Below are 27,460 nucleotides of genomic sequence, written 5' to 3'. Positions count from 1 at the left end.
TTTGCCCACTTACAAAGAATGGAACTGTGTAGAATTTTAATCATAGGTACATTTTAACATTGAGAGACAGAATATCACAAAATAACCCACAATAACAACATCATACAAATTTAATAAATTTAATAGCATATTTTCACATGAAATAAGTATTTGATCCGTAGTACAATAGGACTTAATACTTGGTGGAGAAACCTTTGTCAGATGTTTGTTGCAGTTTTTCACCAGGTTTGCACAGATCTTGGGAGGGATTTTGGTCCACTCCTCTTTGCAGATCCTCTCTGAATCCTTAAGGTTCCGAGGCTGTCGCTTGGCAACTCGAAGCTTCAGCTCCCTCCACAGATTTTAAATGGGATTTATGTCTGGAGACTGGCTAGGCCACTCCAGGACCTTAATGTGCTTCTTTTTGAGCGACTCCTTTGTTGCCTTGGCCGTATGTTTTGGGTCATTGTCATGTTGGAAGACCCATCCACGACCCATTTTCAGTGCTCTCATTGAGGGAAATTTTCCTGGTACGTGGCCCCATTCATCCTCCCCTCGATACGGTGAAGTCACCCTGTCCCCTTAGCTGAGAAACACCCCCAAGGCATAAGGTTTCCACCTCCATGCTTCACAGTGGGGATGGTGTTCTTGGGGTTGTACTCAGCATTTCTCTTCCTCCACGGAGAGTCGAGTTGATGCCAACTAACTCTATTTTGGTCTCATCTGACCACATCACCTTCTCCCAAGCCTCCTCTAGATCATCCAGGTGTTCTTTGGCAAACAGACGGGCCTGTACATGTGCCTTCTTCAGCAGGGGAACCTTGCGTGCGCAGCAGGATTTTAATCCTTCACGGTGTAGTGTGTTACTGATGGTTCTCTTCGTGACTGTGGTCCCAACTGATAGTTAACTTTGGTGACTTTTGCTCTGTTTGTTTGTTTGTTCAAAAAAAAATATATATATTGCCCTTGTCCTTATCTTTGTTGTACAGGTAGCAGTTGAAATTGTACTTACCTCTAGGGTCTTTCAGCGAACTTATCCCTGGTTATGGGTATGCACTTTGTTGTACGTCGCTCTGGATAAGAGCGTCTGCCAAATGCCAATAATGTAATGTAATGTAACTGCCTTCAGGTCATTAACAAGCTCCTCCTGTGAAGTACTGGGCTGATCCCTGACCTTTCTCATGATCATTGATATCCCACGAGGCGAGATGTTGCGTGGAGCCCCAGACCGAGGGAGATTGGCGGTGACTTTGTGTTTCTTCCATTTTCTAATAATTGCTCCAACAGTTGTTAACTTCTCACCAAGCTGCTTGCTTATTTTCTTGTAGCCCATCCCAGCCCTGTTCAGGTCTACAATTTTGTCCCTGATGTCCTTAGACAGCTCCTTTGTCTTGGCCATGGTGGAAACGTTGGAATCTGATTGATTATGTGGACAGGTGTCTTTTATACAGCTACATGTAAGGAGTTGACACAGGTGTTTTGGGTAATGAGTTGAGATTAGGAGTGCTTCTTAATGGAAAACTAACTGGTCTGTGGGAGCCAGAATTATTGCTGATTGGTAGGGGATCAAATACTTATTTCATGCAGAAATACGATAATAAATTTATAAAATTTATATGATGTTGTTATTGTGGATTATTTTGTGATGTTCTGTCTCTCAGTGTTAAAATATACCGATGATTAAAATTCTACACAGTTCCATTCTTTGTAAGTGGGCAAACCTACAAAATTAGCAAGGGATCAAATAATTATTGCTCCCACTGTATTATATTATAAAAAATATATAAATCATTGTATATATAACCAGGGATGACCAAATATAGAAAGAATTGATTAAAAGGAGTGATACATAGCTATATGGTGATATAGTATATAGTTTATACACACGATCAATATATTGCAGAAAGCATATGCAATATACAGGCAATATACAAATTACTGCCACTTTATTTATTAAGTATTATATACGTATTTTAGTCTTATATAGAGTGTTATTACTATTATAAACATTATTATATAATAAACATTTTGCTAAATAAGAATATTGCAAATGAGGTCGGTCAGTTTCAAGATTTGCTAATAGGTTAAGAACTCTACCTTAGTCCTCCCTCCTGATTTCCCTCGCCCCCCCTTTCTGATATCCCTATCCTTGTCTAACCCAAAAAAAAAAAAAATGACGACTATATGTTTAGAACAGCATTGCATGTGTATTTTCCTAGTTATGGATGTGATGCTTTGACTTGTGGTAGAACCTATGCACTTGTAAATCGCTTTGGATTAAAAGGGTCTGCTAAATTACAAAAAATGTAAATGTTAGTATTTTCCACTTGGGAGAAAAACACAAGATCGTATGTTTGTTCAGGGGGCTCACTGGGACCTGGAATGTTGGTGTTTCAATCCGGTGTGTCGCCACAATGAGATGTGGCTACACTGAGGAGGTGCAACTGTTGGGCCGTTGAGCAAGGCCCTTCACCCCACATTGCTCCAGGGGGGATTGGCCCTTAACCCCACACTGCTCCAGGGGGATTGGCCCTTAACCCCACATTGCTCCAGGGGGATTGGCCCTTAACCCCACATTGCTCCAGGGGGGGATTGGCCCCTGCTGAGTCAAATCGCAGTGTACCATGTTCTTCCACAAGTCCCCATCTTATAGGGCTGTCCTGTCCAATATATTGATCATGTCCTAAACAATTCCTTTTGAGACCCGAGCGTTGGACTGTAGCGATGGAAGGCCACTCACCAGAGGTACACAGCTGAGGAGGATGACGACGGTGATGAAGTGCCGGAAGCAATGGTGCTTCACGATGGCGAAGCAGGTCCTCCTGAGGTTCCACCACATCTTCCCTCGGCCCTGCGTGATGTCCGTCTTCAGGCACGGGAAGCACCGGATACACCCTGCAAAAGGACCGCGAGATCTACACCTCCAATGGAGAGGAAGACCAGGTGCTGCCTGGGAACTCTCAGCAAACTCTCCCCATGGTATCATCAAACCCCGCTCCTCCAGGGCTGAGAACTGCTGGTTCTCCACCCTACATTTACCGGGGAGTTAGTTGTGAAGACATTCTGGCCAATCAGTATCAATAATTGCTTTGTTTATTACCCAGGAGAAAATAAAACCAGGGCTGGATTTGATTTGAGATTTTGATTTGAGATTTGATGATTCAATTCATAGAATTCAAAGCAACCGCTTTGATCGCCGTTATGTTTCTGGTTAATTGCAGTACCCCTCTCGCCCCCTTCTCCTGATTCAGATGCCCCCCTGCTCCGTACCTTCGGAGAAGCAGTCCTGCGGGCCTTCTTTCTCAGTCGTAATGGTGACCTCCACAGGCTTGGGGTCTGTCTGTGAGCAGTGCGAGGACTTCTCCCCTTCCTTCTGTTGAAGTGATAATGGACAATAACCCAGCAGAACCACATGGACTAACGGCGCACATCTCAAAACAATGCTTTCCTTATGAATTTGATCCCCGATACGATTCCCACCGCAATTTGGAGGGTCCCAACTGCTGCCCGAACGTCCACAGGTCTCCTCCAATACGCGGTGCCACAGACTATAGCTAAGGTCTCACAGGGTGGAGTCAGAGGAGGACCTTTCATATGGGGATTTAGGACAGTCCAGGGGCACCTGATCGACCGGCGGGGGTCACTAAACATGGGTCCCTAATGGACCGTTGCACAGAAGAATGCCTGTAGTAGTGGCATAGACCGTTGGATATTCATTCATTCATCATTCATTCATTATACTAACCTGCTTATCCTGAACAGGGTCGCAGGGGGGCTGGAGCCTATCCCAGCATACATTGGACGAAAGGTAGGAATACACCCTGGACAGGTCGCCAATCCATCGCAGGGCACACATACCATTCACTCACACACTCATACCTACGGGCAATTTAGACTCCAATCAGCCTAACCTGCCTAAACCCACGCAAACACGGGGAGAACATGCAAACTCCACACAGAGAGGCCCCGGCCGACAGGGATTCAAACCCAGGACCTCCTTGCTGTGAGGCGGCAGTGCTACCCACTGCACCATCCGTGCCGCCCCCGTTGGATATTTACTAAGCCAATTTGTGGTCACCTTACTTCAGAGTACAATAGCAGCAGTGGCCCTATGCTACGACTGTAGAATACCCTACTGTAGGTGAAATTTTGTGATAGTTCATTTACCTTTTTGATGGCATCGTTCTCACTTTCATCTTCCAGGTTTTCGAAATCCACCTCCGCCTTGGCGATGGGCACCGTGAGGGAGCTGTCGATGGGTGCTGCTTTGGGGTCCTTCTGGGGATCCATGTGTTCCAGGGCGAGGTTGTCGTTCTTGGGGCCGCCCCCGTCCTCTCCGTCCGCCGGCGTCCTCCCCAGCAGTCTCACGTTGATGAACTCCGTGACCCAGGAGATGCCCCTGCAGATCCGTCTCAGGGCGATCTGCTGGTTCACCACATATCGGTCCTCCTGGGACAAGGCCAACAAGTCGCCCCGGAAAGAGCTGAACAGCAGGCCCATGAACACGTGAAGTAGCTGTAGGGCAGAGAATGGGTGGTTGGGAGACACATATTTGGTGCAATTAAGCAGTATGAGTCAAGAGGACCAATCACATGGAATAAAGAACATAGATCAGCAAGCTTCCTGATTATTGTTTTCCTGGTTTCAGGGCCAGTGCAATTACATTTGAAAGGGGTTTGAGAAAAAAGATCAGCTAACAGTGTAGGAAGCGTGACAGAGGACCAGATGCAAACTAACACTATATCTGTCTGCGAGGAGCAGTGTCATATTGGAAGCACGTTCAGGGACTTGTGAGGTTCAGTCCTGAACGTAAGGCACACAAGTATTGTTGGTAATCTGCCAGTCTTTACAAGAGGGCAGAATTTGTTTAGAGGCAGAATTTGTCACCGAACTTGCGATACCCCAATGATCAGTGCTATTAGAGGTCTCTGTGAAGAGATTACACAAACAGTTTTTGAGCAGAAAAAGTCACGTTGATCAAATCCAGGGGGGAAAAAAACAAAAACAATTTGTGTATCTGTGGATTTTCATAACATGGAGGAAGGACCAGAAATTCAAAAATCCCATCAATTTTCTCAGGGTTTTTTTTTCCTGAGTACTCACCACAAGGTTACCGATGACTACGACTGACATGATGAAGACTACGCTCCAGAATATCCCGGCCACCTCCATCATGTCCCACATGACCTCGATCCACTCCCCACACAGGACGCGGAAGACCACGAGGAAGGAGGAGAAGAGCTCGGTCATGTGCCAGCGCGGCAGCTCGCAGTCTGCGGAGATCATGCACGCGCAGAGCTTGTAGCTCTTGCCGAACATCTGCATGCCCACCACGGCGAACGTCAGCACCGTCCCGGCCAGCGTGAGGGAGAGCTTCGCCAGGGCACCCACGGAGAGCCTCATGGTCCTGATCAGCATGTTGAAGGCAGGCCACGTCTTCCCCAGCCTGAAGATACGCAACTGCCATCCAGCACAAAACAAAACAAGACAAAACAACCCAACGCGCATTTAGTGGTTGATTGGGTATTCCGTTTAATGGATTTATTTGCCTGAATTTATTGGTTCAAATCCATCAGGAATATTAAAAGGTTGATTATGAGAGTCGAATAAGATTTTTTGACCCTTTATTTAACCAGGGAAGGCTCAATGAGAACATGTTTTTATTTTTCAGGTATGAAATGATAGAGAGCATTTTTTAGAGTTTAGAGCCTTGCTAAACAACTGTGTTACACAATAAGATCAGTGCAGGTGTCAGGCACTTGAGCAAGGCTCCAGGGGGGTGCCCTGCTTAGTCTAATCAACTGTAAGTCGCTTTGTATAAAGGCACCAGCTAAATAACTAATGTGAATGTAACGCATTCATGGGCAAATGGTGAATGACATGTAAATCACAGCGTACTTATCGAAGGAACTGACGGTTCCTTTTAATTCAATGCACAAATAAGGAAGTCTTAAACAAATGGGGAGAGACAGAAGTTGGCTTTAAATCCCAGGTGTTACAAGGACACTCTGAACCGTCAAGAAGAAAGGGTAAGGCGTCAAGCTTCGAGTTTAGCCTCACCAAACGAAATATCCGGAGGAAAGACATGTCCAAAATCAGTTCAAAACTGTTTAGCATGACGGTCCCGCTGTCAAAGATGTTCCAGCCAACCTGGAAATAGTGATATGGGTCCATGGCAATGATTTTTAGGACTACTTCAGCAGCAAAGATGGAAAAGAACACCTGGAGGAAGAAAACGAGAGGTCTGAACGAGACGAGAAAATTCAGTAGTTAACAAAATACATGAACTAATGAAAAGTTAATTTCATGCTTAATTCGTGTATTTGTACATCAATGAATTAATGTTAACAACTACAACTACACTAGTTAATGGTAATTTGTGTACGTTATTGTAAAGCGTGACCACTGTAAATATTGATACACTAATTTATTTGTATATTATATACTTACAGGCCACATGCCAGATCTCATGTTGCTTTTGTCCTATTATTATTTCTGTCTTTTATATAACAGTTACCAAGCTTCAAACTAACTTTCATTTTGGTATTTGGTCCACATGGAATCATTTAAAGTATTTCACTGCTCTTCTGTAAAAATCGTAAGGTACTCCACATGAAGGGGTTTCTCTTACCAATTCTCCCGTACTCAACACGCTCTCAAAGTGCGACGTCATGGGAAAGTGCTCCATAGCCATGAGTACTGTGTTTACAAGGACGCAGATCTGGAAGAACAAGTCCATGAACGGGTCCATCATCACAACGTACAGCCATTCTCTGAAGACCACACAAGGACCGCAGCAGTCCCATTTCAGGAACATGTCGGCAAACTTGTCCCATCCCCGTCGACATGGACCCCTGGTATTCTCAAGATCTGTCAAAACGGAAAATCTTCAACAATACATTCATATTATATACCGTATATACCATATTTAGGCATTTAGGAGGGTATCCAGCAACTTACTGTACAGAAGAGCAAACAGAGGTTTGGGCAAAAACAGCCATCAGCGTAAAATATGATTATTATTGTATTATTATTATAGATTTGAGAATATTGCTTTAGATATACATTTGCCAATTACTTTATTAGGAACACTTTTACTTTATTACACCTATATATTCATGTGATTATCTAATCAGCCAATTGTGTGGCAGCAGGGCAATGGGTATCATGTAGATATGGATCAGGTAAGGTTAGCCCTGGGTTGTTTAGTGTTATTTTGCATGTGGTTGATTTAAGGTGCGTCCTGGGTTGTTTAGTGTTATTTTGCGTGTGGTTGATTGAAGGTGAGCCCTGGTTGTTTAGTGTTATTTTGCGTGTGGTTGATTTAAGGTGCGTCCTGGGTTGTTTAGTGTTATTCTGCGTGTGGTTGATTTAAGGTGAGCCCTGGTTGTTTAGTGTTATTTTGCGTGTGGTTGATTAAAGGTGAGTCCTGGTTGTTTAGTGTTATTCTACATGTGGTTGATTAAAGGTGCGTCCTGGGTTGTTTGGTGTTATTTTGCGTGTGGTTGATTTAAGGTGAGCCCTGGTTGTTTAGTGTTATTTTGCGTGTGGTTGATTTAAGGTGAGTCCTGGTTGTTTAGTGTTATTCTACGTGTGGTTGATTTAAGGCGCGCCCTGGGTTGTTTAGTGTTATTTTTTGTGGCCCATTATGTGGTTAGCCTTGGAGCTAAGTTAAAAACTAAGTCATGATTGAGGTTGTAACACTAAGCAGAAAATATACAGTATCTTAAGAGGAATGGAATATACAGGATCTTACATCGCACTGTAAGCTATATAAAGGTACACTTAGATTGGATTTGATTCATGAGGCTTAAGCCAATCAAACGAATAGGAGAACATGAAAATGAAGCATGTTTTGTCCGAGTATGTTTTTATCTGAGAGTATAAAAGATTAACTCGACTTCATTTACCGGTGAAATTTTGATGAGAGGCTCCGTCGCCTGAGTCCTTTTTCACCTGCAGTCATACGGCAGAAAATCAATGCGTGAATCAATACTCAACATATACGTGAAATGTATTCTGCAATTTAAAAAGATTAAAAAATTAAAAGAATTAAAAATTGGCACTTTTCCTATATTTTTAAAAAGAAGAAACACATTTGAGGAAGGATCAACATACATTTCAATATATTTGAAATGTATTCGACCTCCACGGCTGGCATCATCTGCAAGGCCATGACCTCTGACCCTCCACAGAAGTGTCATTTTGTGCGCCATCGAGATTCAGTGATCAGCTAATCAGGGATCAGAGGGTTTTTTTCTTTAACACAGCTCCCCCTGCTGGTGGGATGGGGGGGGGAGTGAAACCACAGACCGTTTTTTTCCCCCCAACGGGATCCGACTGCTTGTTGGCCGGGGAGAACGAACCTGCCTCTTCAGCTCCGTGAGAATCCTCTGGTACTCCTCCTCATCCTCCCGGGCCTCGGCAAGGTCCGCCTGGTTCTGCGCGGCGAACGACACGGCGACCACGGCCAGGATGAGGTTGACGAGGTAGAAGAAGCCTACGATGGTGACAGCAAAGAGGGCGGTCCAGGACTTCCCTGCCGCGCGTATCGTCTGCACAGGAACAGACGATGGAGTGACGGTTAGAAAGAGACTCCATTCTGCCTCACCGTACAGTAAAGGGCACACGAATGACCGTTAACTAATGTAGCTGCCAACTTTTCACTCGTGTACTACTTGTATACAAAGCGATGTGGGGGAATATTTACCGTCGTAATTTTACCTCACAATGAATAATTGGCAACCTAACTGAAATCGCCTCCAATCCCACCCGAATCTTAAATGTGCACCTCGAGCTCTGAACAAGCTCCCGGCTCAGCAGAGAGAAGACCACCCATGTTCTGTGAGCCCACTGCTTCTTCTCATTACATTACAGTTCTTTAAGCTGATGCTTTCAGCCAAAGCGACTTACGGTCGATTAGACTAAGCAGGGGAGCAATGTGAGGCTAAGCCCAATGCCCCCCTGGAGCAATGTGAGGCTAAGGGTCTTGCTCAAGGGCCCAACAGTTGTGCGGATCTTATTGTGGCCACACTGGGGCTTGAACCACCGACCTTCCGCATCCCAGTCGAGCGCCTTAGCCACTTGACTACGGACTTCCTCAGCTTCCAAAAAAATTTACTTTTTTCCCCATGACTCAAGCCAATAAGTAAATTAATAAAATAAAAAAAAAGTTGCGGTAGAACACAATATACAGGTGAATCAAAAAAAAAAAAAAAGGATATCGTGGAAAAGTTTTTTTTGTTTTTTTTCGGAATTTCGATTGAAAAAGTGAAACTTTCATATATCCTAGATTCATCAAAAAAAATTCACGATTGTCTTCTATTAATCTTGATAATTACGGCTTACAGCTCATGAAAAAAAAAAAAAGTATCTCAAAATACGACAATATTGCATAAGACAAAATAATTTATAATCAAAAAATGTTGACCTTCTGAAAAGTATGTTAATTTATGCACTCAATACTTGGTCGGAGCTCCTTTTGCACGTATTACTGTGCAGTGTGGCATGGAGGCAGTCAGCCTGTGGCACTGCTGAGGTGTTATGAAGCCCAGGTCAGCCTGTGGCACTGCTGAGGTGGTATGAAGCCCAGGTCAGCCTGTGGCACTGCTGAGGTGTTATGAAGCCCAGGTCAGCCTGTGGCACTGCTGAGGTGTTATGAAGCCCAGGTCAGCCTGTGGCACTGCTGAGGTGTTATGAAGCCCAGGTCAGCCTGTGGCACTGCTGAGGTGGTATGAAGCCCAGGTCAGCCTGTGGCACTGCTGAGGTGGTATGAAGCCCAGGTCAGCCTGTGGCACTGCTGAGGTGTTATGAAGCCCAGGTCAGCCTGTGGCACTGCTGAGGTGTTATGAAGCCCAGGTCAGCCTGTGGCACTGCTGAGGTGTTATGAAGCCCAGGTCAGCCTGTGGCACTGCTGAGGTGTTATGACGCCCAGGTTGCCTTGATTGCAGCCTTCAGCTCATCTGTATTGTTGGGTCTGATGTCTCTCATTTTCCTCTTGACAATACCCCACAGATTCTCTATGGGGTTCAGGTGAGGCAATACTTGTAGCCAATTTCCTGGACACGTCTATGTGTGGTGGTTCTTGATCCACTGACTCCAGCCTCAGTCTACTCCTTGTAAAGCTCTTGAATCGGCTTTACTTGACAATCCTCTCAAGACCGCGGTCATCCCTGTTGCTTGTGCACCTTTTCCTACCACACGTTTCCCTTCCAGTCAACTTTCCATGAATATGCTTTGATACAGCACTCTGTGAACAGCCAGCCCTTTCAGCAATGACCTTCTGTGGAGGGTGTCAATGAGTGTCTTCAGGACAACTGTCAAATCAGCAGTCTTTCCAATGATTGCCCGACCAAGTATTGAGTGCATAAATGAACATACTTTTCAGAAGGTCAACATTTCTGTATAATAAATCCTTTTTTGTAATATTCTTATGTAATATTCTAAAATTTCGAGCTACTGGTTTTGGATTTTCATGAGCTGTAAGCCGTAATCACCAAGATTAAAACAAAAAAAAAGTCTTCACTTCATGTGTAATGAATCTAGAATATATGAAAGTTTATCTTTTTGAATTAAATTATGGAAAAAAAAACTTTTATACAATATTGAAATTTCTTGAGATGCACCTGTATTTGTGCCTTGATAGTCTAATATTAAGTCAGGTAGAGATGCTGGTTGAATCCTGGCCTCGGTTATGGTGGGTGTGACGTGTGGATGTGTGTAGGTACCAGCTGAAACAGATTCTCCCAGAAGTCCGTTGTCATGAGTTGAAACATGGACAGGAAAGCCACGCCAAAGTTATCGTAGCTCGTGTAGCCATAGTTTGGGTTTCTTCCATGCTTCATACATTGGTATCCTTCTGGACATCTCCTTTTAACAGGGAAAATGAGAATAATTAGTTGAAACGTAACCCTACCAGTGTCCCACTCCTCACCTCCCCAAATACTAGGGGATGTGGAGTAGTGATTTGGGAGATTTAAATGCATTTGCTTTACTGAAAACGTGCACAGGTTTCATTTCATTTCATTCATCAGGATTCCCCCCTTCGCACCAGCTGAGGCAGCAGAGACCTGGACTTACCCAGAGTCAGAGCCGTTTCCACAAAGAAGAGCATCAATCTGTCCAGGCAGAAAGTAGGTCTCGTAGTAGTCTATAAAGGGCACAACACTAACTCAGTCACTTAGTTTACAACAGTGAAATGTTATGCATCTTAAATGTAAATAACTGTAACTTGTGAAACTTGTGAAACAAATTTAGTCGTCATTTCGTTCACATTTACATTTACATTTATATTTTAGTCATTTGGCAGACGCTTTTAATCCAATGCGACTTACAAGTGCATGGGTTTCTTCCACAAGATAAAGCATCACATCCATAACTAGTAAAATACACATGAAGTGTTGTTCTAAACATATAGTCATCATAAGTGCAATTTCTTTTTTTTGGGGGGGGGGGGGGGGGGGTTAGACAAGAGGGATAGGGATATCAGAAAGGGGGGCAGGGGAAATCAGGAGGGAGGACTAAGGTAGAGTTTGAAAAGGTGTGTTTTTAGTCTGCGTCGAAATAGGGGGAGGGATTCTGCTGTCCTGACAGTGGTAGGCAAGTCATTCCACCACTGAGGAACCAGAGCAGAGCAGCCTGAAATGCCAACACTAGGGCCTTGAATCGGATGCGTGCGGCAATAGGAAGCTAGAAACGTCATGCGATATAGGGCTGTTACTGTCGGTACAAAACGGAAGATTTATTTGGGCGAAATAACAGTGAGGCCAACGTTCCTCACTCCTGGTCCTGGAGGTTTTTGTTGTTACTCAGCACTTAACCGATCAATTAAAGCAGTTAATTACACAGTTCACTCACCTCACCTGGTCTCTTGGTTCTGAATTAGTTGCTGATATTAAGGCAAAAATAAAAAACCAGCACACCCTGCAGCTCTCTAGGACCAGGAGTGAGGACCCCAGCACACCCTGCAGCTCTCCAGGACCAGGAGTGAGGACCACTCGGCCAGGTTAAAGTAGAATAGGAGCTGATAAAGTTCTCTTTACCCGCTTCGATGGCGGTTTGTGGATCGTCGTAGGACAAGGTGGAGACTCCAGGCTCGGTGAAGTTTACTGGCCAGGCAACGCACTTCTGCCGCAGGGAGCCCATGAACCACTGCATGTAGAGGAGGGCGAAGACGCTGAGGATGAAGATGACGAAGAGCATCACATCTGCCAGCTTCTTCACCGAGCGGACCAGGGCTCCCCGGAAGGTCTTCAGACCTGAGCCCCAGAGAGGCAGGGAAACAGTGGAGGAGCTTCTAACAAAACCACGGATCACATTAGCTGATGCTAAATTGGACTAAGCAGGGGACAACCCACCCTGGAGCAATGTGGGGTTAAGGGCCCTGCTCAAGGGCCCAACAGCTGTATGGATCTTATCACTGAGCTACCAACCTTGTGGGTCCCAGTTATATACCTTAACCACTAGGCTACAGGCCGCCGCCAAGATGTTGACCAATTACAGCCAGACAACAGTCATTTACTCACACCACTGGTTCCCTAAGCACCCGAAGACCAGGCACCTCAGCCAGATGCAGGGATGTGTTCCATCTCAAGCACACCTGATGCAACTGCTCAAGACCTCAATCAGCTGCATCAGGTGTGCTTGCATCTGGCAGAGGTACGTGGAGAGAGGTTTGGGAACCACTGTCACAATGACAAAATAACTAAATAAATACTTACAGGGCAACTACTGTGAATAAAACCAGACCTGGGTCAAAAATCTCATTGTTTCGGATTCAAACACTTGATTCACCTCAAGATTTGCCAATATCAAAGGGTAAGACAATTTCACATGCCAAGTAAACAGTAACTTAAAACCAGCTAATTTCCTACTTGAGAGAAAGAAACACGATCGTAAAGGTACAATAGGTAATTTCGGACTTCTAACAGTCAAGAGAGGAATAGCAGCAACAAACGCCTTCAAACTACAACACTCTCTCACTCCGTCTCTGTGAATGCGCTGACGTTGAAGCGCCATTGGCTGTGGCAATAAGAACCAATTTTCAACCAATGAGCTTGAATTATTGTACAGTTATACAATGTTTTGGGACAGAGTGTTGGGACATCAACTGCACATTTTGAAATAAACACAGGCAGAGGGTGAGTCAACATGTCAGTGAGACCTTTTAAATTCCAAAGGAAGGGATTTACAATTGTCTTGTAACAATGTTTTAACACAAAAGGGCTATTGCAGAGTGTTATTGCGGGACTGAAACGCTTGTTGAGATGGCCACGGCGGTTACTCACAGGGCCCGTCGAGAGCTCGGATCACACGGAACATCCTGAGGGCAGAAAGGTCCGGCAGATCCACAAACTCGCTGATGAACCTGAGAGGACAGAGAACAGAGATCAGCACCGCCAGCGGCAGCACTGGGCCCGGACCGGGCCTGGGACGCCGTGGATCAGGGGCGGGGGGGTCGGGCTACCGTCGGCTCGCCCCAAACCATCCACTCGGGGCCCTTGCATATCTCTGTCGCTTAGTGACGCATCCTGAAGGGACGCATTTCGATTGCTGTAGACCAGTGATCAGGAACTGAGAGGACAGCTATATAGAGCGTACGCTGAAAAGTGTTGATTGTGTCTAAAGTGCTATGAGGGAGAAAGAGTGACAATGTAACCACCTAAATGATTAATTTCACAAAAATATATTTTCATAAACAGCTTTTCTTTTAGGCAAAGGTAGGAAAGCTACGTTCTGAATGCGTGCTTTAAAAATTCTACAGCAATCAAAATGCCACACATTGTGATGCGTCACTACACAACAGAGCTATACAAGGACTCAAGCAGACAGTCAACCAACACCAGTATCACAAAGCAGGATAACTGCACACTAGTATCACAAAGCAGGATAACTGCACACTAGTATCACAAAGCAGGATAGCTGCACACCAGTATCAAAAAGCAGGATAACTGCACACCAGTATCAAAAAGCAGGATAACTGCACACCAGTATCACAAAGCAGGATAACTGCACACCAGTACCACAAAGCAGGATAACTGCACACAGTATCACATAGCAGGATAACTGCACACTAGTATCACAAAGCAGGATAGCTGCACACCAGTATCACAAAGCAGGATAGCTGCACACCAGTATCACAAAGTAGGATAACTGCACACCAGAATCACAAAGCAGGATAACTGCGTCAGCTGCATAAACTCAGAAACCCTTCCAACTCGAACATGAACAAGTCAAAACAGCTGTTCTCCTCTGAGCTCTACTCTGTGAACTTAACCAGCTAACTCAATAATCCTGCTTTGTGATCTTTCCTGAACTGTCTCAGGTGGAATAGGAGCATGAAACACATGGAATACTGGATCTGGCTGACGTACCCGAGGAGAAGGCTGGCAACCACTGCCTCAAAGAAATCCCACCTTTACATCACAGTGTACAAGACACCCATTGCAAATACGTTTTATTCAGAATATTGGTCAAAAGACGGTTTCCTGGAAAATAGCCTGCATGCATTTCCGGGTGTGAAAAAGGGTTGCCCGAGTATGTTAAGACTTGAGCCTGATCTGGCAACAGAGGATTGAAAGGATCCCTTCTCTATTCAAACACACCCACCCCCACCGCCGGTTTAAATAAAAGGTAGGTACCGCAGCTGTTGCAGTGGTAAATAATATGTGATTAAGTCAGTGGCTGAGGTAGGACGCTGATAGAGGAGACGGTGTAAATATGTAAACACCCTGACCTTTGACCCTTGACCCTTGACCCTTTGGGCTTGTTGCTGACCTCTGACAGTGAGGCTGCGGAGCGCCGCGCGTGAGCGTCCGGGTTCTTTACGCAACTTCCAGAAAGTCATTTCATTCACCCACACGTTTCCTGCAACCCCACCCTGGGCGTAGTCGCCTGACATGACGTTCAAATGCGAGAAAACATAAAGCACTTTCTTCAGCTGGTGTGAATGTGCACGGAAAGCGATATTTTATCACAAGATCGACACCCTCCATCACCTCTCATGAACACCCACTTATTCAGTTTATGTTATTTACTGATAAAAACTCTTTAGCGATTCCCCTCCACCCCACCCCTCCCCGCCTCTGAAGCCTCACACATTTAACAGGTAAATATGCCTGGAACCCTCTGAACAAATGCTTGTGTCTTCCTCTTAATCATAACTCTGTTCGCTGCTGGTACTTCAAATCGCGCTCAGGAAAGAAAGAGTCATAACTCGAAATTCTCAGGTGTAAGACAAGTTCAGCACTTTTTTCGTGGTTCCAGGTAGTGTGTACGTTCTCCTGAGCTTTCTCCAGTCTTACACAATCCTTTCTGGGAATGACACGGTTTATATTCAGTATCTGAACAAATGGAAACTATCTGAAAGGAAGTGCTTCATCCTCTGTGACAAAACACTATCATGATCATTTCTATTGACAGGTTTCCTGGTTAGGCCAAAGACAAATGGTAATCGGCACCTAGACCTCAAATCAAGGCTTTTGAAAGGAAATCTAAATAGAGTGGGGAAACAGGGCGACTGTGGAGACATGCATTTGAAGGTCTGGGAATAGGAGCAGAACTTGCGTGTAAAACATTTTAAATCAGTTATATTTTCAAGCTTGATAAAAACACTGAAATCTAACACCTCACACTGGTGGTCAAAAGTTTTGGGACCCGTCACCAGTACTCTAGTACTCTAAGACTGTAATACTAACTCTATTTCTGTAATACTCAAATAGTAATACTGTAATACGAACTAATTCTGCAATACTCACACTAATACTTTAATAATATAATTATGCTATAATACTGTCATACTATAATACCAATACTGTAATACTAATACTTAATACTGATACTGCAATACTCAATCTAATACACTAACACTAATACTGCAATACTCACTCTAATACTAATACTGCAATACACTCCTATTCTCGAATACTAAAACTGTGGTACTCACTCTGTACTCTAATACCAATAATGTAATACTCACTCTAATACTCTGGTACTGGAATACTCACACCCAGGCAATCAGAAGGAGATCCAGCCAGTTCCACGGGTCGCGCAGGTATGTAAAATGGCCGACACAGAATCCCCGGGACAGCACTTTGATCAGCGCCTCTAAGGTATAAACACCTGTGAACATACGCCTATGACAAAAGAGGGAACAAAAGGTGCTGTTACAACTGTGAGGTGGAGAGGTGGAGAGGGCTGGGGAGAGGTGGAGAGGTGGAGAGGGGTGGGGAGAGGTGGAGGGGTGGAGAGGGGTGGGGAGAGGTGGAGAGGGGTGGAGAGAGGTGGAGAGGTGGAGAGGGGTGGAGAGAGGTGGTGAGATGGAGAGGGGTGGGGAGAGGTGGAGAGGGGTGGAGAGGGGTGGGGAGAGGTGGAGAGGGGTGGAGAGAGGTGGAGAGGTGGAGAGGTGGGGAGGGGTGGGGAGAGGTGGAGGGGTGGGGAGAGGTAGAGAGGTAGAGAGGTGGAGAGGTGGGGAGGGGTGGGGAGAGGTGGAGAGGTGGAGAGGGGTGGGGAGAGGTGGAGGGGTGGAGAGAGGTGGAGAGGGGTGGAGAGGGGTGGGGAGAGGTGGAGGGGTGGAGAGAGGTGGAGAGGGGTGGAGAGGTGGTGAGGGCTGGGGAGAGGTGGAGAGGTGGAGAGGGGTGGGGAGAGCTGGAGGGGTGGAGAGAGGTGGAGAGGGGTGGAGAGGTGGTGAGATGGAGAGGTGGAGAGGTGGGGAGGTGGAGAGGTAGGGAAGAAGACAATTCTTCCCAATGTAATTTCTGTTAAAAATGAAAGCTCGGCGATCCTCCTCGTCCCATTTCAGTCCCGTACTGTGGCCTGGGTTTCTGTCATTTTTTTCATAGTCAAGTTATTTTTTTCGTACATTCCGGAAATAATTTCCAATGGCCAAATGAAGTCCAGTCCTACACCATACACGCTTTCCCCGAGCCACGCAGCAGGAGACTGAATAACCGCCACAAAATCCCCCCCCCCCCCCCCCCCCCGCCGCCCACGTCCGCCGTGTCCGCCGCAGTTTGCCCAACGTGCATTCAAACTTCGACATCTGTCAAGCCATCAAAACGGCCCACTCACTCAGCAAATTCAATCCACGCCGGGCCAACATCCCAAATGGTGGGGCTAAGAGAAAGAGAATGGAGAGGTCGTAAGAACAAGCCCTGAGATGGAGCAACATAGGGAATAACTGGGACCACATAAATACACTCAACGATGAGGTAAAAACTATAATCACGTCAATGGTTCAGTTATCGGCAGTCACAGAATCTAAATTAGTCCTACGCTGCCTCCTGGTGGTAATCAGGGAATATGACACCACCAATAAACACAGGAGTCAAGCTGTTTGTACATAAACATGGAACCAGAGATGAACATTAATGTTTCCATGTTTATATGCAAACAATAATTAATGCTTCATGCATGCACCAGTACCATTAGTCGTGGTATATTTGCACGTTTGGTTCATTGTATTGCATTAATGAGTTGAATGGAATAGAATAAGGACAGTGACACTGGAGAGGTAGAAACCCAGACGATTATGAACCAACCTCACCATAGAAAATTATTATTTCACAATGAATGAAGAACTCATGTTCATACACAGTGAGACATACTTTCGGAAACATATGCAAACAGACAGATATATGCAGCTGAAAACAACAAAAGCAAATAGAGAAGCATATAAATTATATTCAGTCAGTAAAACAAAATGGAGACTCACGTGATCGCCAGGAACACAAAGTGTGTCAGAATAGTAAGCATGAGCAACCAGTGAAAAAATGTAAATTAGGGTTAAGGAAAAAACCTCCAAGGCAGCAAAGGAATGTACAATTATTCAATAGTTGTTGACAACAGCAGCTTCAACAAAAAACAAAAAAGTCAACTAAATGAGCCTCTTTTTTGGCCTTATCCACATAGATTAACCGTATATTAAGTGAATAACAAGAAATAAAAACAATGGATAGCGCTAAGATCAGTATAGTTTGTTGGGCGAATCTACATAAAACGATTTGCACACACTGTGGTCTGGAGTAAATCAATCAAATTTGTCATTAACTCTAAAAGATTCACAATAAAATGTTTATTTTCTTTTCGTATAATCTGCAGAATGATGAAGCTCTAAAAGCTAGCGTTTACACTGAAGGACGATTGGATGGCGGATGTGAAGGCGCGATGTCTCCGCAGTAAAGCAGCGCGATTTACATTCTGAAAAGGGAGGATATGAATGCACGACCACTCTGACGGCCGCTCTCCGCACAATGTTCAACGGACTCAGCAGGTAGCAGGCTGACTCAGCGTTAAACCTGAAGATCCTGCCCCCTTTGGTGATGACAATAAAGGTCTGCGGAGGGAGAGAGAAAGAGGGGAGGACAGAGAGAGAAGTGGGAGGGAGAGGGAAAGAGGGGATGAAAAAAATAGTAGTGAACACTAGAAGTGTAAAATAATATCAATGAACACTAGAAGTGTAAAAAAATATCAATGAACACTAGAAGTGAAAAAACTATTAATGAACACTAGTAGTGAAAAATAGTAGTGAACACTAGAAGTGTAAAAAAATATCCATGAACACTAGAAGTGTAAAAACTATTAATGAACACCAGCAGTGAAAAATAGCGGAGAACACTAGTTGTGAAGACTATCGGTGAACACCCGCGGGTTGGTTCCCATTTCTTGCGTTGTTTGCCATCTCTACTAATGAGATGCAGATTGAAGAATCCATTTCCTGTTCACAAGTATGCTGACGGCAGGGCTTCGGCCGGGATACTCCAGGAGGGGCCCACAGAAGAGGATCTGTCATATTTCATTTGAATTATTCTACAGCTGTACAATTTGTGTGGGTGCGTCAACTGTATTTGAAACCTGGGACTATTTAACTATAAACGCAGGCGAGTCAACATGCCATTTTTCAATGATAGGAAAGGGATTTACAATGGTCTTGTAGCAAGGTTTTAATGAAAAAAATCTTGCGTACATCAACTAAAACTGAATGACCACCCTGCAGAAACAAAGTACATTGAGCCTTAAGTCTAAAGATAGTAGACTGAGCTTTAAATCTAAAGATAGTAGACTGAATATATTTTCAAGAAGGCTACGTAGCATCGATATCTTCTGATAAAGCTGAAGAACCTCTCTGTAAGCAGAGCTACACCTGACATGGTTTATAACAGCATCATCACAAGTGTTTTGACCCATAGCATCAGTGCGTGGGACAGCATTCATGGGACTGAGAAAGTGGCCAGGAAGTCAGCGGTCTTCAGATACAATACTCGGAAAGATCTTAAGACCCCTTACAGTAGATTTATTTTATATACATTTTGATATGTTTAGGATGTTAAATGTCTGAGAAATGTTGTATTTCTTATAGATATTAAGTACTTACAACTTAATCAAAGATGTCTGGCATTACCTGGAGAGCCAGAAGCAAGTGAGACAGCCAGAGTCTGCAGAAGAACTGTGGCAAGTCCTCCAATAGGTTTGAAACAACTTAAGAGTTCCAGCCTTTCTGACAGAACTGCAGGACAGAGTACCCTAGAGCACGGAGAATGCGGGCGTAGGCTGGCCACAACAAATATTGAATGGATTTATTTTTTAGCTGGCTCTTTACAGTACATTTCTCCGTATTCAGAAACTTTTCACTTCACTATTTCCGACAGCATCTTGGCTTTGCACAATTGTTTAAGAATCGTTTTGTCATAGGTTTTCATGTGCAAAGGACTTTCACACAGGACTGCGCGTGTGTTTTGCAACAGACAGAAAGCGAACCCGAGGGGGATTTCCCCCTTTCCTTTCCTGTTGAATTTGGCCGGCTCCCTTCTGGCAGGCGTGACAGTATAACAAGGGTGAAACATTCCTGCATCCCACACACACACACTCCCTTCTGAACCCCGACCCCTTCACCCCTAATTCTCTGATATCTGGTGTACTCGAAGCTCTGCTATGCTGCATCGGTGTGTATGGTGTATGGTGTTGCGTTGCGTTGTGTATTACGTTGTGTTTGTTGTCGTTAATGATTTCCCTCGTTAACGCACCTGACACATTTCCAGAAATGGATAATCCTTTTTTTTCTTTTATGTTCCATTCGATAAATGACCTTCAGCACTTTTGTGTATATATTGGCTTATCTGAGCCATATTAGGCTGAGGGTTTCAAATCTACACTTGGATTCTTTTCCCACGGTATAGTTTCTGGTTTGCTTCATAGCGCTGCATTAATGAATGAAACATGTAAACAGGAAATTACATCAGGTCTACAACAGGTGACTGGGAAGTGTAGTTTTGTTAATATCTCAGCTGTAGATGCCCAGCCTTGCCCACTGAGGACTACAACCCTGCGGGGTTTTTTGGGGGGTTTCTCTACACGTGGGGGCCAGGGCGCGGGGCCGACGGCTCGTACTTTCTGTGCCTGGTGAAAGGGGTCCAGCTCCTCCAGGGGTGTGCCGAGCAGCTCCGCTGGGGGCTCCCCGAACACGAAGGGCAGGATCTGGCCGGCCTCCAGCTCCCTGCTGGGCTTGGGCCGGTCCGCCTTAGGGACCTTCACCTTCTTCTTCTTCTCCACCTCCTTCTTCTCCACCTTCTTCTGGACCGTCTGCTGGTGGAGCTCGGCGAGGGACTCCGGGGAGAGCTGGCGGAAGACACCGCCGCCCGCGGGCGGGAGGAGCCGGGACCGCTTCTCATTCTGCCGCGCGATGGAGGTCACCAGCCCACGGTCCGCCCGGAGGGACCTGAGAGAGGAGGAGGAGGAGGGGGAGGGGGGGGGGGAGAGAGAGGGGGGAGAGGGAGGGGGAGGGGAGGGAGGAGGAGGGAGGGTGAGAGAGAGGAGAGGGAGAGGAAGAGGAGAGGGAGAGGGAGGGAGGGGAGAGGGGAGAGAGAGAGAGAGAGGGAGGGGGAGAGAGGAAGAGGAGAGGAAGAGGGAGGGAGGGGGGAGGGGAGAGGGATGAGGGAGAGAGGGGGGTGAGGGAGGGAGAGGGGAGTAGGAGGGGAAGAGGGAGAGAGGGAGGGGGAGAGAAAGAGTGAGGGAGGGAGGGAGAGAGAGAGAGAGAGGGTGAGAGAGAGGAGAGAGAGGAAGAGGAGAGGGAGAGGGAGGGAGGGGAGAGGAGAGGAGGGGGAGGAGGAGAGAGGAGGAGGAGGAGGGGGGGAGAGGAGGAGGAGGAGGAGGGGGGGAGAGAGAGGGTGAGAGAGAGGAGAGGGAGAGGGTGAGAGAGGAGAGGGAGAGGGAGAGGGAGGGGGAGAGAGAGAGAGGGATGAGGGAGAGAGGGGGGTGAGGGAGGGAGAGGGGAGTAGGAGGGAGAGATAGAGAGAGGGAGGGGAGAGAGGGAGTGAGAGGGAGAGAGAGGGGGGATAAGGGAGGGGGGGAGGAGAGGGAGAGAGTGGTAGAGAGAGAGGGAGAGAGAGACAGGGAGTGGAGAGAGGGGCATTGTTCAAAAACAGAACATTCAGAACCTTAAAAACCAAACAAAACAAATCCAACTGAAGCCCACGCACAATTGACAGAATAAAATGCCTTCAATTAAGAGCGTCTTCCTGAGGTATAACTCAAGTCATGAACCAAAACAAAATTCATCAAATGAAGTGACATCAATCTTCACTCCCAAACAAAAACAAGACAGGGAGAAAATATATACAGCGTGTATCAAACAGAAAGACAGACAGACTAATGGAGCAGCATGCGTTCTGCACAGACACGCGAGGTCTCCGGGGCGCTGTTCGCCTCTGTCTTTACGCCAAGCGAGTGGACCCTCATCTCACTCCACTCCACTGCTCTTTAAAAGGCCCACTCACGGTTCCCGAGAAAACGTTAATTGTTCACAACGTGCAGAAAGTCGAAGATTCAATAGTACACTACAGCAAAAACCGTACAATACGGTCGTATGGTATAGTATAGAAAAACGATTTCCGTCTTCTGCAGTCAAGTCTTTCTCCTTGTTTTTGATATTGGTTGTTTTTGTAGTCCTTGCACAGTTCAGCGCCATGGAAACGAACTCATTGCTCATTCGTCAGTCAGGACATCGAAAGGAATAGTTTGCTAAAACATTCAGAGGTACTTGACAACAGTACCACAGGTTCAGAATCACAAAGCTCAGTGAGCTAAGCGAAGCTGTCGCCCAGGGTTACCAACATGCCTTAAAAACTCCAAGTACCATGATCCACAGAGTGGGCCTTTGGCGGAGATGGGGGCGGGGAGGGGGTGGGGGTGGGGGTGAGGATGGGTGAGGCAGGGACAGAGATGGGGGTGGGGCGGTAAAGATGTCAATAACAGCCAATAACAATGCAGGCAGCGGCCGTGTTCTTCGCCCATTTGGCGATGACAATGCCTTTTGGGTGATTATAGAGTACGAATAAAGCATAATCAAATAAATCACAGTCAGATCGACTCTGTCCTAATGACCTAATGTCCTAATGATAGTACATTGTGAACTCCACGTTTGTTTCCTTCAGAGATTACAAAGACACACCCACACATAAAAATACACACACAGACACACATGCACACGCACATATAATAAACACACCCACACAAGCACATGCACACAGACACACACACACACACACACACACACACACACACACACACACACACACACACACACACACACACACACACACACACACACACACACACACACACACACACACACACACACACACACGCACACACACACACGCACAGGTGTAAACATATTTATCATGGAAGTTTAGAATCCCACAAAAGTAGGTAAGGAAAAGCCTGCAGACAAACAGAGAGGCAACCACCAGCCTCTTTAAACACGCATGACACACAGACACAGCTGGACTCCCTGCCAGTGTTCTAGAACAGTGCCCAGCCCTGACTGTGACATCACCGCTCCTCACAGGGCTGCGTGTGTGTGTGTGTGTGCGTGTGCGCGGTCTCACTCACAGCTTGCGCAGACGTGCGGTCAGGTGCTCCTTCGGGTCCTCCACCCGAGTCCTCCGGTTCTCCGCCCAGAGGTCCAGCAGGGATCTGCGCGTGGGGCTCATGGCTGAGGCGCTGCGGGGCGCTGGAGCAGAGCGGGAGAGCGGGAGAGCGGGAGAGAGGGAGAGAGGGAGAGAGGGAGAGAGGGACTGAGCGACCGAGCGAGCGAGAGCCAGGCTTGGCTCACGCCAGCCGCACGGGTCTTTAAGGGGCGGAGCCAGGGCGCATCACTTCCCATACACACGGCGCTCCGTCTGGAACAAAGGACTGCCCCTCCGCCCCACCCATCTGTGGGGTGCAGCTGTGGGGGAGGGTTTACAGACTTGGGGTCCCGGTCAGCCTAGCTGCCTCAGGAAACATGCTTTAAAGAGACAGTACAGACAGCGCAACGCTCTTCTTCACAGAGTACACTCAGGGGCTGAGATGCACGGGGAATAGAATGCTCATGATCCTGTGGAAAAAGGTGGGCAGGAATGTTTTATAGTCTATCACAGCGCCGCTCAACTCCACGTCCTGCGGGTTGCAGCGTCCGCCGGCGTTTGCTCCTGCGCTACACCGCCGGATTTCACCAATTAGCATTATTTAACCAAGCAGGTAAAATAATGAGTGCAATCAGGTGGTGCAGCGCAGGAGCAAAGGCCCGCAGGGCGTGGAGTTGAGTAGCTGTAGACACTGATACAGCAGGGCAGGGCGTGGTGTTGAGTAGCGTTGTAGACACTGATACAGCAGGGCAGGACGTGGAGTTGAGTAGCTGTAGACACTGATACGGCAGTGCAGGGCGTGGAGTTGAGTAGCTGTAGACACTGATACGGCAGTGCAGGGCGTGGAGTTGAGTAGCGTTGTAGACACTGATACAGCAGTGCAGGGCGTGGTGTTGAGTAGTGCTGTTATATCCTCTTGTCACAAATGGTTGCCATCAGTGGCATAACCAGGAATTTAATTCCGGGGAGGTTTGAAATTTCAAACTGACAAACTACGGAACAAATGAAATTACTGGAGACGCAGGAGCTGCAGGAGGTTTTATGTATTTGGGGGGAAGGAGGGGGCACTGCTTTTCTGGTAATAATTTTCCATGCATGTTTGGTGTGTTTGAGAGAGAGAGAGAGAGAGAGAGAGAGAGAGAGAGAGAGAGAGAGAGAGAGAGAGATTCAGAGACAGCCATTTGGCAGACACTCTTATCCAGAGCGACTTACAGTTGATTAGACTAATCCTCCCCTGGAGCAACGCAGGGTTAAGGGCCTTGCTCAAGGGCCCAACGGCTGTGCAGATCTTATTGTGGCTAGACCGGGATTAGAATCACCGACCTTGCAGGTCGCAGTTTAACACCTTAACCACTACGCTACAGACAGCCCTGCATATGATTCTCACCCAAGTAACCACAACCTCAATTTCTTCTCAGCGAGACATGTGCTCTCATTTCCTGCAATAAAAGAGCCTAACCCTACCTACCCCCCCCCACACACACACACACACACACACACACACACAAACCCCACACAGATGTATGCATGCACACACACACACACACACACATGTATGCATGCACATGCACACACACACACACACACACACACACACACACACACACATACACTCACAAGCACAAAAACACACACATACAAACACACACGCACGCAAATACCATGCACATATGTATACGCACACACACACACATCCAGGCATGCAGGCACATACATTAACATATGGGTGTAGAATGTTCTGTCCTCTTCCACAATTTTCACCCATAACTAATCCATTTCCAGAGACTAACCCCTCTCATTCAGAGCCTGCAGTGGGCCAGAGACTAACCCCTCTCATTCACAGCCTGCAGTGGGCCAGAGACTAACCCCTCTCATTCACAGCCTGCAGTGGGCCAGAGACTAACCCCTCTCATTCACAGCCTGCGGTGGGCCAGAGACTAACCCCTCTCATTCACAGCCTGCAGTGGGCCAGAGACTAACCCCTCTCATTCACAGCCTGCAGTGGGCTGGCATTTCTCCACTTCGCTCATTGGAGTAGCAGGACTTCTCCTTGCGCAACGGCTCTTAACCTCACCTCCCAGTACTCCTATCCGCGCCCATCCCACCGTATTCTCCCCAGTAAGGGACCACTGCAGTCAGCTGGACTACCAGTGCTTGCAGTGGGATGGGTCTGGGGCACAGAACTGGGACTTGTTTTTTTCCACTTCAAGTGCAGCTCTCATGACTCCATAATTTCACAAAATTATTTATTTGAACTGGACTAAAAAGGAGTAAACACATAAGGAAAAAAAAACAAAAAAACATCTGGGCAGACAAGGAACAGCATGTGCAAAGCAGGGGCTCACTGACATTGCACGTACAGCCCACCGATTCAAGCAGCTGACATCCCAGCATGCATTGGGGACATGTGCTAAACTGCTAAAATGCTGTACAGGCAAGTAGTCAAAACTATTTCCCGGCAATGCCGAGAGACGGTGCTCTCTAGCGCCACTGTGGTTGGCTCCAGCATTGGTCATTCAGACCCGTTTTCAATGTAAAGCCAATGGTACAATTGCGGTCAAAATACAAAGTCAATACACTTTCTCCCACAAGAAAATGTACTTGCAATTGGTGTCTTGAATTCATCGAAAGCTTCCCCATGTGCTGATTTTCTTCAAGTTATTGTGTCATTAGGACAATACAGCAATGCTTTGTGGACGAATCAGGGACAGATTGCATCACTCTCCTACACACTTCCCTACTGCACAGTCTCTGGCTCCAAATGTACAAAATGGCGGCGCCGGTAAACTTGAGTTCCTGGGCTTCAAAACGCGGTCCACGAGACCGGGGATAGTCGGTGGGTGATGTGACAGGAACTTGGTCCGTATTTTTCTACAGTCTATGTGTAGGGCCAGGGACCTGATGTATAAAATGGTCAAATTGCATCTGAAATAGTGGCTTATACAGAAAAAACGTGACTAAGTACTTATAAACCATCACTTTCATTTATTACAGTATTGTTTACACCAATTGATTTCACCATGCAGAAACAATAAGGCTTTTTATACATGGTCACCCATTACATTACATTAGATTACATTATTGGCATTTGGCAGACACTCTTGCCCAGAGCGATTACAGTTGATTAGACTAAGCAGACTAAGCAGGAGACAATCCCCCCTAGAGCAATGCAGGGTTAAGGGTCTTGCTCAAGGGCCCAACGGCTGTGCGGATCTTATTGTGGTTACACCAGGAATCGAACCGCTGACCTTGTGTGTCCCAGTCATTTACCTTAACCACTAGGCTACAGGCCTCCCACCCCATTTCAAGACACATAATATTCAGGACAAATGGGTTGACGGGTGTTTGTGATTAGTGAGGTGTGTTTGTGATTAGTGCGGTGTGTTTGTGATTAGTGCGGTGTGTTTGTGATTAGTGCGGTGTGTTTGTGATTAGTGAGGTGTGTTCGATCGCTTTCTCAGAGCAGCTATAAGAGAGCTGTCACTACCGTGTCTTGGTTCTTGGCTTTGATGGTCTTTGGCATCTGTCATTGGCCCTGGTCAGCATGAGGACCAGAGTCGGACCAATCACAGTGAAGGAAGCCAATAATCCTGGCCATTTCTGTTCCCTTCACTCTCAGCTGACAAATAACCAATCAGCGCCCTACTAGAAGCAGGAATTTCAGAAATGTCCATGTATTAAAAAAAGCTGTTCGTGCAAATTCATGAATGCCATTAACGCTATCCGAGGTCCATGGATAGCATTAACGTTAGCAACCTTGAGAACGGCTTGCTATTGATACTGTATTAAACAAACCTTTGAGTTGGATCTAATTCTGTGTACCATTTCTAAAGTGCCTTCTTTCTTTTGAATTCCTGGGGCACATCCACCACCACCACCCCCACCCCCCACACCCCCCTCCCAATAGGTTTGCAGTGAGAGAGCCAAAACTTACACACCAAAACCTGCAAACCTGCCACCAGGCTACAAACCATATTTCTGACGAGCAGGTCTTCCCGGAACGTTCTAAGTCAGCGTTCTAGAACTCCGTTGCTGGAACAATAGCCGGGAGCCATGGTTACACTGGTTATGTGCACAGGCGAGGGGCTCAAGAGAAGCACATCTTGGGACAGAGGTTACATAACGGATTCTGAGTGAATGCAGCCCTTGTTCAGGAAGTGGCCTCTTTTTTTTTTTTTTTTACTGGCTGCGGAGCGCATAATTAGGATGCCAGGCCATCCACCAACAATCCCAAGTTCCTGTCTGCGTACGGTTCTTTTCACAAGTCCCGGGCCACAGCCCACTCAAGCAGCTGTTCCTCCACAGAGGCCCAGAGACACATCTGCTGTGAATGACTGCGTTTCAACAGATCTGCTCTCCGGAGGTCTCCAGAACACAGAGTAACACTGTCCGGCCCCGCTGGTGAGAGCTTCACACACTGAAGCAGGAATGCTATCACATTTTCCAACTGGGAATGTTTTTTTCTTATTTCACAATACTGCTGTCATGAGTACGGCATGTGACTAAATAACAAAAGTTTTAATTCACAGAATGACCATCTAAGACATGGATAGCGCAAATACATTTCAATGCTAATAGAG

General features: G+C 46.4%; 1 protein-coding gene across 1 annotated transcript in view; it reads right to left on the bottom strand.

Moving 5' to 3' along the window:
- The window catches only part of LOC133115267 (sodium channel protein type 4 subunit alpha A-like), a 35,459-nt gene extending 12,417 nt beyond the window's left edge, over positions 1-23,042 (bottom strand). Inside the window, exons 1-18 of the mRNA XM_061225093.1 lie at positions 22,864-23,042; positions 20,362-20,689; positions 18,193-18,310; positions 17,690-17,750; positions 17,047-17,091; positions 15,984-16,112; positions 13,266-13,345; positions 12,021-12,236; positions 11,059-11,128; positions 10,707-10,848; positions 8,346-8,534; positions 7,890-7,935; positions 6,611-6,849; positions 6,040-6,201; positions 5,083-5,439; positions 4,147-4,494; positions 3,250-3,352; positions 2,720-2,874 (exon numbers count right to left, since the gene is read on the bottom strand). Coding sequence (XP_061081077.1) covers positions 2,720-2,874; positions 3,250-3,352; positions 4,147-4,494; positions 5,083-5,439; positions 6,040-6,201; positions 6,611-6,849; positions 7,890-7,935; positions 8,346-8,534; positions 10,707-10,848; positions 11,059-11,128; positions 12,021-12,236; positions 13,266-13,345; positions 15,984-16,112; positions 17,047-17,091; positions 17,690-17,750; positions 18,193-18,310; positions 20,362-20,689; positions 22,864-22,964 — 2,889 coding nt within the window. The 5' untranslated portion in view covers positions 22,965-23,042. The remainder of the gene's footprint in view (positions 1-2,719; positions 2,875-3,249; positions 3,353-4,146; positions 4,495-5,082; positions 5,440-6,039; positions 6,202-6,610; positions 6,850-7,889; positions 7,936-8,345; positions 8,535-10,706; positions 10,849-11,058; positions 11,129-12,020; positions 12,237-13,265; positions 13,346-15,983; positions 16,113-17,046; positions 17,092-17,689; positions 17,751-18,192; positions 18,311-20,361; positions 20,690-22,863) is intronic.
- Positions 23,043-27,460: the final 4,418 nt, after the last annotated feature.

This window comes from Conger conger, chromosome 16, assembly GCF_963514075.1.
Source record: "Conger conger chromosome 16, fConCon1.1, whole genome shotgun sequence".
Taxonomy (NCBI): Eukaryota; Metazoa; Chordata; class Actinopteri; order Anguilliformes; family Congridae; genus Conger; species Conger conger.
This window is presented reverse-complemented; position numbering and strand designations above follow the sequence as displayed.